The sequence below is a fragment of the Chironomus tepperi genome, unplaced genomic scaffold (genome assembly GCF_022539635.2).
Source record: "Chironomus tepperi strain 1889 unplaced genomic scaffold, CSIRO-AGI_Ctep_v1 contig_235, whole genome shotgun sequence".
NCBI lineage: Eukaryota > Metazoa > Arthropoda > Insecta > Diptera > Chironomidae > Chironomus > Chironomus tepperi.
In genome coordinates this window covers 52,774-62,263 of record NW_027226357.1, presented here as the reverse complement: position 1 = coordinate 62,263, position 9,490 = coordinate 52,774, and the positions used below count along the sequence as shown (strand labels likewise).

Here is a 9,490-nt window from a genome sequence, read left to right as displayed (position 1 = left end):
AAGGTTTATAGGTATGCATTTAAATTTGATTTCATGAATCATTTAGTTATAATGTCATATGACACATGGTCACATGGTCATATGGTATTCATGTGGTTGTCATATGACATCCATGAGACTGTCATTGGACATCCATGAGACTGTCATTGGACATCCATGAGACTGTCATATGACATCCATGAGTCTGTCATATGACATCCATGAGATTGTCATATGACATCCATGATACAGTCATATGACATTCATGAGACTGTCATATGACACTCATGAGACAATCATATGATATCCGTGAGACTGTCATATGGCATCCATGTGGTTTGTCATACGACATTCATGTGACTGTCATATGACATTCATGTGATTGTTATATGTTATCCATGTGGTTTGTCATATGAAATTCATGAGAATGTGTGGTTGTCATATGGCATCTATGTGGTTGTCATATGGCATCCATGTGATTGTTATATGTTATCCATGTGGTTTGTCATATGGTATCCATGTGGTTGTCATGTGGCATCCAAGTTACTTAAATGTGGTTCAACTACTCTTAATCATCTAAACTTTAATGAAAAAGATCCATTATTTTAACATAAATTTCATACCAGAACAAAAAGATTCCAAAAACCACTTTCGACCAAAATACCACAATAAGCAGTGCTTAATCTATTTTTAAAAACTAAAAGCAAAAAAAAATAAAGAAAATGAAAAAAATTTTATTATCCTTAGAAAAAAGGAAGTGGAAAAGCTAGAAAATTTCCACAATCCACCATTTAAAAAACGTTGAACTTTGCCCCATTGTTCCAGCACGAATGACTCTTATTGAAGAATTCCTTCGGAACTGTATTAACAGAACGTAACGATGCAAGTGCAGCTTCAAAACCAACTGAAACACAAATTGCTTCCGATTTTTGATTCAACATTGCGGTTATAAATCCAGCAGAAAATGCATCGCCAGCACCCGATGAACTTTTAACATTATTCTCAATTGTTGCTGGATAATGACGAAGCTTACTATCCCCATTCGTGCCACGTTGAATATATTGAAGATTATTCGTAAAGAATTTGTCATTGGAAGTGCCAAATCGTTTAATAAATATTCCATGACTTCCCGCAGTCACAATAATATTGTCAATGTCATCATGAAGCTTATCACACAGCTCAGCAATCTCATCAGAAAATTTGTTAATTTTCAAGTCATTGTCATGAGCCCAAAATGGCGTCGACGATTCACTTGATGGCTTTAATGTATCAACAATCTTTCTCAATTCATAAATGTTTGGTGTCATGAATTTTATTTGACGATATTGTTGGGGACTCAATTCAAAAGGCTTGCCAGCTATTAGCATATCCGTTGGCTCATAAAAAACTGTCAATATGGAATAAAAGGAATGTATTATTTGTAAATGTTCTGGGTATGTTTTGATGAGTCATTGCAACAATAGTTGCTGTCGCAGCAGATATTCTCAAACACAACAATGGTAATGATAGTAGTGATGATGATGAGGAGCAGGAAAATGAATTGCACATGAGAGTATTTGAATGGTATTGAATGAGACAAAGAGAAGAGTAAGGTTAGGGATGATTTGGTGTTAGGAGCGTGTATCACTTGGAAGGTATTGATTTATTGCGTTTAGGTATCACAAGAGTGCCCTCAAAAAGTCATGGAAATGTCATGCCGTCAATAATGATGATAATGTACTTGGCATCGGTAATTAACATGCAGTTCCCAGTGATAGAGCCAGCTTGAGATGAAAATTAGGAGGTTCTCAATCAGATTTATGTTCTTAAGCCTTATGCTCTAGGATGTAATTTTGAAGATGGACTCATAGTGAAAAATGGGCATTTCTATCCTCAATCTTATGCCCCTAGAAGTCCTGAATGTCCTAATGCTCTAAAGTAGAGTAAAGAGCAATACACCAGAGTGTGCCATAGAGCATAGTTTGAGAAACAATGGGTTAGACTTGTTCAGAACCTTACAACTTCTGAGGTTCTAGAGAAAAAAGCACACTTCCCAGCAACATAGTCTGAGTGGGACTCGAACACACAACCTGAGATTTCTAGTCACATGCTCCTACCACTCAGCTACCGAAGGGTTGTTATGGTGCATGACAGAATCCGGGTATAAACATACTCTCAGCAATACTACTTTGTGCTAAACTTTAAAGGACACCAAACATTCATCTCGAAGTAATGGGGAATTGGATTTTGGGTAATGAGCGAAGGGAAGTAGGATGAACGATGGGGAGTTCATCCCTCCAAACTCTTCTTCCCCATCACATCAATCCACGCTAACATCCAGATAATCAAATTTAAAATCATCGACTTAATGAACATTTACAAGATATAGGACAAACATATTGTATTGAATGCAAAGCTGCGGTTTACTGACCTGGTTTATCATATCGACATGCCAATAGCAATATCGCATCAATTGTTTCATGTGAAAGATTTGCATCAATACAAATCAACGGTGCATGCTTAATCAAATCCACATTGGCATATATCTGTAATGACATTGAAAATATTGGAATTGCATGTAAGGAACTAATGAATTGGCATATTTGTGCTGGTATTGGAAGTAGATTATGAGGTTTGTAGTAAGTATTGAGGAACTTTCTCCAGCTCATAAATGTAAAAATACTTAATAAAATACCAATTCAGGTGTTATTTCACTATGGATATCCATATCTCCAACATAAATTTTACAATCGCGAACTTTATCTAATATAACAGCACAACTAGCAGTTGCAAATGTCGATGATATTTGACTCGATTCCGTTGCTTCACTCGGCAATGTTTTACGTAAAACTTCACCATTCTGGTCGTCACCAAAAGCAGATATTAGCGATACAGAGCCATTTAATTTGTATAAACCCTCAGCAATATTTCTTGCCACACCACCGGGGGAGAATGTCGTTTTAGCTTTATATGTTGCACCATTCAACTGGAAATAGAAAGAATATAGGAAAGATATGTAAATTCTTGTGTTTTTTAGAAATATAAATTACTATGTCGCGTTGAAAGAAATGTATTAACGGAAACTAAAGCAGTATTTATTGCCTGCGGTTGACTATGAATTCATTTATATGTCACAATAAGGAGCTTCAAGCGTTTATTAGGGAGTGTAAATCGTCGACAATAGACTAGAGTCGATTAGAGCCGATTAGAGTCGACTAGAGTCGATTAGAGTCGATTAGAGTCGATTGGAGTCGATTAGAGTCGACTAGAGTCGATTAGAGTCGATTAGAGTCGATTAGAGTCGATTAAAGTCAATTAGAATCGACTAGAGTCGATTAGAGTCGACTAGAGTCGATTAGAGTCGACTAGAGTCGATTAGAGTCGATTAGAGTCGATTAGAGTCGATTAGAGTCGACTAGAGTCGATTAGAGTCGATTAGAGTCGAAGAGTCGATAGAGTCGACTAGAGTCGATTAGAGTCGACTAGAGTCGATTAGAGTCGACTAGAGTCGATTAGAGTCGATTAGAGTCGATTAGAGTCGACTAGAGTCGACTAGAGTCGATTAGAGTCGACTGATTAGAGTCGACTAGAGTCGATTAGACTCGACTAGATTCGACTAAATTCACCAACTATCCAGACTCATAACCCCTAAAATCCACAAATAGATTTTTTTCCATGTTTTCCTTTGCTTCCGGCTTCATTTGTCTACATCCAGTCGCTCCGACGTGTATGGAGCGTAAAAGATGTATGAATATTTGAAAGGTACATTATAGCCATTGTTTAAAAGTGCAATGCCCGTAAGCAAACGGTCATAACAATATAAAAAAAATAAAAATTTACAAACATCGAAACAAATAAAATATAAAGCGGTGAAAAGGAAGCGACACAGAAAAGCATATTACATGCTAAACACTAGTTTTGTTTAATGCCTTCTGCAAATTCTATAGTTGTTGTTTAAAATATACAAAATAGAAGCTCCTGAATAGAACAAAATATAAAAAAAGGCAATATGAATATTTTATTTGGGACGAAACGGAAGCAGTAGAATTTGAAAGCAAAACAATACATAGATTGGGGTAAGGATAGGTATGTGAAAAGGAAATGAAAGCACTTTTCAGAAAGAATTTTGCATTTTAAATTAATGGGATTGATCAGAGGTAATTTTAGGGTCAGGAAGTTGGGTGGAAAAATGCGTGTAAATATTCATGGATTCATTTTAAGGCTTCATTTCCTCAATAGCTTGTTTTAGGGAATTTTGTAACTTAGAGCTCGATATTAGAACTTGTCGAGCAAGTAATCGTGCACTACAACTCCCTCACACACCTTTCTAAGACAAAATAGAGATAAAACATTCCTTTCAGCTTCCACGCTATGCCTTGTGTACCCTTGGGCCTCCTGTGTCCCCTTTGCCAACTTGTCGTGCAACACATCAAATAGCTATCAAATCTTATTGCCACCCCCTCCCCTTTTCCCACTTTCTTCTGTTTTGGATCCCATCCCATCCGCCCCCTCCTTCCTATGCACCCCATGTACCTCATGTGCCAACTTGTCGTGTAACATGTCAGATATTGGCCGATACCCCTTAATATTGCACAAAATCGAGATAAATATCTAAGCTACCCCATCCCTTAAGATCAAACCCCCTTAACCATAAATTTTCCCAGAACTCACCTCCTCACTCTTCCCTCAGTATAGCCTTAAATGAGATACAAATGCCAACAATTTCAATTCTCAACAATTTTTCTTGACTTAATCCAACGGATTTAAATTTTTCAAATACTTTCTCAAATTTCAAGTCTTGCTTTGTTAATTAGGTAATCAATACATTGTACATCGCATTGTTTATCACGTCAAACCAGACAGTTAATAAATAATCAGTCTCATTTGAATTTTCGAGTTAATTAGACGTACAATCAGTTAAAATGAAATTTGTTTTCTTCTTTATCGCATTATTTGTGTTGGTTGCAGTCATCAACTGTGATGAAAGTGATGATCCGTAAGTTGTGCAATATGCTGCTCATTACCTAATGTCAAACTGTGTTTAAGTTAAGGTTGCATTTGAAAATATTACGTTTGAAACTAGTTGTGGCTTATACGAGCTGTTTACGAGTTTTAGATTGTAATTTTATGCTGGATATCCGCATATAAGCCTGCAAATATTGTTCGTAGGGTGGACAGTTAGCTAGAATTAAGATACAGAAGCTTCCAAGAGACTCTTTAGTCGATTGGCAGCAGAAGTGACTTAATTCTAGCTATACTGCTTGATTTCTGTGTGAACAACTGTACTCAGCTCCTGAATAGCTTATATCGGTTAATTGATTCCAAATCTTGCACCAAGCCGGTATGACTCTGGTATTGTAACTGATCTAAGTTAAATCTAATACCAAGTCAGAGTCATGCCGACATGGGGGTCAGTTTTGATACATTAACCAACTTATGTTGTTCGAGGTATTACTGAGTATGGAGTCAACTCAGTTTTTGTCCACAAAAGTCAATTTGACATAGATTTCTATCAACACTTAAGCCACAATACTTCAATTCCATTAATTTCTGTAACTTTATTTGAAATTTAGCCAAATTGTCTGCAATTTAGAGAAAGAGACAGGAATATGCCGCGCAAACAAGCCAAGATGGTACTATGACGCATCAACAAAGTCATGTAACTTATTCACATATGGAGGGTAAGTTTGACTGTTCCAAGAATTGTCAATTGCTTAACTTGCCCGAGCGACCAAAATAAAGGAGTCTCTGCCACGGGACATATCGGCACAAGTTTATCATGACATCCAATGGCAAGACATGACACTAAGTCGCCATATGGCAGCTACTTGAATACTAATTTGTGCTGATCGGGGGAGCTTTTAAGGCTTCACTTAACCATTTTTATTGGTCCACGAAGTCTCTTGGGTTGCTAACTCTTATGACGTCACTAATATTCTATTTTATATTAACAGATGCAGAGGCAATGCCAACAACTTTAATACTGAAGCAGACTGCATCGCCAAATGTAACGGAGTTTAGTAAAATCATTAGTTACTGTAAAGTTGATGATTATGATTAATAAAATGACATAAAAATGACAGAAAGCTGTTTTATTTGAATCAAGTCTTCCTTAATATGTTTACAGCCAGATGCCTCCTTTAAGTACCAAAAACCTTATCAAATTCGCACGAATTTCCAATCCAGTTTAATCCGCATCCACATTTAGAATGTGTTCAATCAGTTAACTTTTTATGTCACAAGCATTATCAGCACATGATGTGATTTTGAGTGTCAAAGATCAGATAATTGTGTCATTATTTCAACAAAAAAACAGCCACAAATTCTCTCTGTGTGCTCAATTCTCACATATTAGTTTATTTTTGAACCTCAAAGTGTTTGGAAGTGCCAACAATAAAAAATGAAATTTTTATTCACAATTTTGTCAATTTTCTTCTTCTTTGCAACAGTCTATGGACAATCGGCGTAATCATACAGGAGTAGCACAAGTCGGTTAATCGATAGACAATTCGACATCCGGCTGGCGTGACTCTAACCTAATGCTGGATTCAGCTTGAATGCCAAGTAGGCGTGATCCAGGCAAAGTGCTGCATTTAAGCCTGGAATGCCTGGATACGCATCCAATCCACCAACATTCCAGAGTCAATCCGGTCTAGTGCCAAATTCCATATCGATTGCATGACTTGTGCTTTTAGAGATAATTGAGTGTCTAATGAGGATTCTTATATAACTTTAGTGACTGCACATCACCACCAGTTACTGGACGATGCTTTGCCTATTTCCCATCATGGAATTATGACTCAGCATCCAATACATGCAAACCATTTGTTTATGGCGGGTAAGTTGGGTTCATTTGTAGGCTAATCAAGGTTGATGCTGTACAGCAATCGATAGACAGTCATGTCAACACATGACTGTTGTTGAGGGAATGTTCGGGAACTTTACATAATTTCCAAATGTTCCCTAATGATCCCGAGCAGCACAATGAAGGGTGTCTTGACTACCCATTATTTGGTGCTGATTAGGATGAAAAATCATAATAATTTTGAACTATTTGCAGATGTCAAGGAAATGGAAATCGTTACGAAACCGAAGCTGAATGTATTGCTAAATGTGCTCATTGATTAAAATGAATTGAAATTTGTAAACTAAAAAGCAATAAAAAAAAAAATTTGAACTGGAACTGATTTTAGTTAATTATTTACTTGTTAGCCTTTAATTGATAATCCTTTCCAATACTATGGTTGATGATTTTAATTGGTACGATACTATAAAATGTCACTTAGAATTCATATTGAGACAGTCTTATTTGAAATTTCAAGTTATTTAGACGTGCCAAGGATAAAAACTTAAAATGAACTTTGTTTTCTTCTTAATTTCATTATTTGTGCTGATAACAGTCACTATGACGCATGTTTGTGAAGAAAGAGTTGTTCCGTAAGTGTATTAACACATGATGTTGCTGTCAGATGCTTAAAGGCTTAGTAAAGGGTCAGACATAAAAAAAGCTATGATAGTCTGACCCTGCTAAAACTTAACAAAAAGCTTTCTAGATCATAGATACTAAATTCCTAAATTTTTGAGACATTTGACCTATTTTTCATCAATCTCACCCACGTTGGTCGAAAACGTATTTCACTCATATACAGACTATATTATATCGTTGGAAAGGTTTTTTGATATACTACGTACCACTAGTGTTTCCATAACATTAATATTCGATTTTTTAAATAACACTGTTGGTCAAAACCAGAGTTTTAGTAAAAATGTTGAGAATTTTTGACTTCGAAGTCAATTTTCACTACTTAAACTGCACAATATCAATGTACAATTTAGGCAGTAAATGTAGCTATAAATAAGATCTTTATCATACAATAGTTTTAAAAAAATTTTAATGCACCATATAGACAGGATGCTACAAAAAAGACAAAAATACCAAGGTTTTTCAGAATTTTTCGCTTTTATCTTCCCATAGTGGAACCGATACATATTTTATTTATATTTTTATAAAACCTCTTACAACTACCTATCACATAGAAAAACTTTGATAAAAATTGATTGAGGTGGAGAAGCACCAAAACAATTTGAAAATGTCCATAACCTAAAAAGGACAAAGTTCGGCTATGGAATTAGAGCTGGCGTGACTCTGACCTAATGCTGGATTCAGTTTGAATGCCAAGCAGGTGTGATCCGGGCAAAGTGCTGCATTTAAGCTGAATGCTTGGATGCGCATCCAATATACCAACATTCCAGAGTCAATCCGGTCTAGTGCCAAATTTCATATCGATTGCCCGACTTGTGCTTTTAGAGATAATTGAGTGTCTAATGAGAATTCTTATATAACTTTAGTGACTGCACATCACCACCAGTAACTGGACGATGCTTTGCCTATTTCCCATCATGGTATTATGACTCAGCATCCAATACATGCAAACCATTCGTTTATCGCGGGTAAGTTGGGTTCATTAAATCATGAGTATGATGACATTTGGAGACTAATCAAGATTGGTGCTGTACAGCAATCGATAGACAGTCATGTGATGTTGAGGGAATGTTCGGGAACTTTACGTAATTTCCAAATGTTCCCTAATGATCCCGAGCAGCACAATGAAGGGTGTCTTGACTACTCATTATTTGGTGCTGATTAGGATGAAAAATCATAATAATTTTTAACTAATTGCAGATGTGAAGGAAATGGAAACCGTTACGAATCCAAAGCTGAATGTATTGTTAAATGTGCTCATTGATTAAAATGAATTGAAATTTGTAAACTAAGAAGCAATAATAAGCAAAAAAAACTCAGCTTCGAACTAGAGGAAGACTGCATGAAAACATGTAACGGAGTGTAAAATACTAATCGGAATGCTTGTAATGGATGTAAATTTAAGAAACTTAATGAAAAATGTGTAGTAAATTTGGTTTATAATTCATGGAATTCCCTAGTATTTTAGGTGATTCCAATAACAATAAATTGCTTTTTTACACATAATTACATGACTTAGTTCCACTTTTGTTTGTTTTCATGATTTTATCAGCACTTTGCTTCACTGAACCATGTCGAAGATCAGCTGTTTTTGTATAAAATTGGACTTCACTTATATGATTGTTACTCAATATTTCAGAGAGCTTACAAGCTTCAAATTCAAATTCAAAATGAAATTTTTGTTCGTTATTTTTACAATTTTCTTCTTTTTTATCACAATTTATTGAGAAAAACCGTAAGATTTGCAGCATAACTCGAAAAGACATGGAACATGCTTATGAGTATGATCACATAAATAAGCATGCTCAATTATATTGGAAAAGGACAGCATAGTCCTCAGGTTATCAAGAATGGGTAGAAAATCCCGATCAGCTAGTAGAAATACAGAAAATCCCCAAGGTGAGAATTCCACAAAAAATTCATCAACATCCAGTTCAACCTCAATAAGCAGTGACTCTCAAGTCAAAACGGCTAATATTCATTACTTTAAGCTGCAAAGATATCAAATCTGCGCTTAGCCAATTTACATTCAAGAAGACACTAGTCTGG

The 9,490-nt window shown here is 35.8% G+C and overlaps 3 protein-coding genes across 3 annotated transcripts; 2 read left to right on the top strand and 1 right to left on the bottom strand.

Moving 5' to 3' along the window:
• Positions 1-462: 462 nt before the first annotated feature.
• On the bottom strand, positions 463-4,518 carry LOC139091177 (uncharacterized). Its single transcript, XM_070641121.1, has 4 exons — positions 4,492-4,518; positions 2,654-2,944; positions 2,390-2,504; positions 463-1,366 (listed from the first exon to the last, which is right to left on the bottom strand). The coding sequence occupies exons 1-4, from the start codon at positions 4,516-4,518 to the stop codon at positions 771-773; spliced, it is 1,029 nt and encodes a 342-aa protein (XP_070497222.1). The 3' UTR covers positions 463-770.
• Positions 4,519-4,805: 287 nt separating this feature from the next.
• Positions 4,806-6,044, top strand: LOC139091176 (kappaPI-actitoxin-Avd3b-like). The gene is made up of 3 exons (XM_070641120.1): positions 4,806-4,954; positions 5,532-5,639; positions 5,913-6,044. The coding sequence occupies exons 1-3, from the start codon at positions 4,881-4,883 to the stop codon at positions 5,977-5,979; spliced, it is 249 nt and encodes an 82-aa protein (XP_070497221.1). The 5' UTR covers positions 4,806-4,880; the 3' UTR covers positions 5,980-6,044.
• Positions 6,045-6,277: 233 nt separating this feature from the next.
• Positions 6,278-7,141, top strand: LOC139091172 (proteinase inhibitor-like). The gene is made up of 3 exons (XM_070641117.1): positions 6,278-6,423; positions 6,695-6,796; positions 7,019-7,141. Exons 1-3 carry the CDS (start codon positions 6,359-6,361, stop codon positions 7,080-7,082), a joined length of 231 nt encoding a protein of 76 aa, XP_070497218.1. The 5' UTR covers positions 6,278-6,358; the 3' UTR covers positions 7,083-7,141.
• The last annotated feature ends 2,349 nt before the right edge of the window (positions 7,142-9,490 follow it).

Coding starts and splice junctions, on each gene's coding strand:
- LOC139091177 (XM_070641121.1), bottom strand. CDS start 4,518: ATGTTACACGACAAGTTGGCACATGAG. Junction 2,945..4,491: donor ACGACAAGTTGGCACATGAG/GTACATGGGGTG, acceptor TTCTATTTCCAG/TTGAATGGTGCAACATATAA. Junction 1,367..2,389: donor ATGTCGATATGATAAACCAG/GTCAGTAAACCG, acceptor CCATATTGACAG/TTTTTTATGAGCCAACGGAT.
- LOC139091176 (XM_070641120.1), top strand. CDS start 4,881: ATGAAATTTGTTTTCTTCTTTATCGCATTATTTGTGTTGGTTGCAGTC. Junction 4,955..5,531: donor TGTGATGAAAGTGATGATCC/GTAAGTTGTGCA, acceptor TTTGAAATTTAG/CCAAATTGTCTGCAATTTAG. Junction 5,640..5,912: donor AACTTATTCACATATGGAGG/GTAAGTTTGACT, acceptor TTATATTAACAG/ATGCAGAGGCAATGCCAACA.
- LOC139091172 (XM_070641117.1), top strand. CDS start 6,359: ATGAAATTTTTATTCACAATTTTGTCAATTTTCTTCTTCTTTGCAACA. Junction 6,424..6,694: donor ACAGTCTATGGACAATCGGC/GTAATCATACAG, acceptor ATATAACTTTAG/TGACTGCACATCACCACCAG. Junction 6,797..7,018: donor AAACCATTTGTTTATGGCGG/GTAAGTTGGGTT, acceptor AACTATTTGCAG/ATGTCAAGGAAATGGAAATC.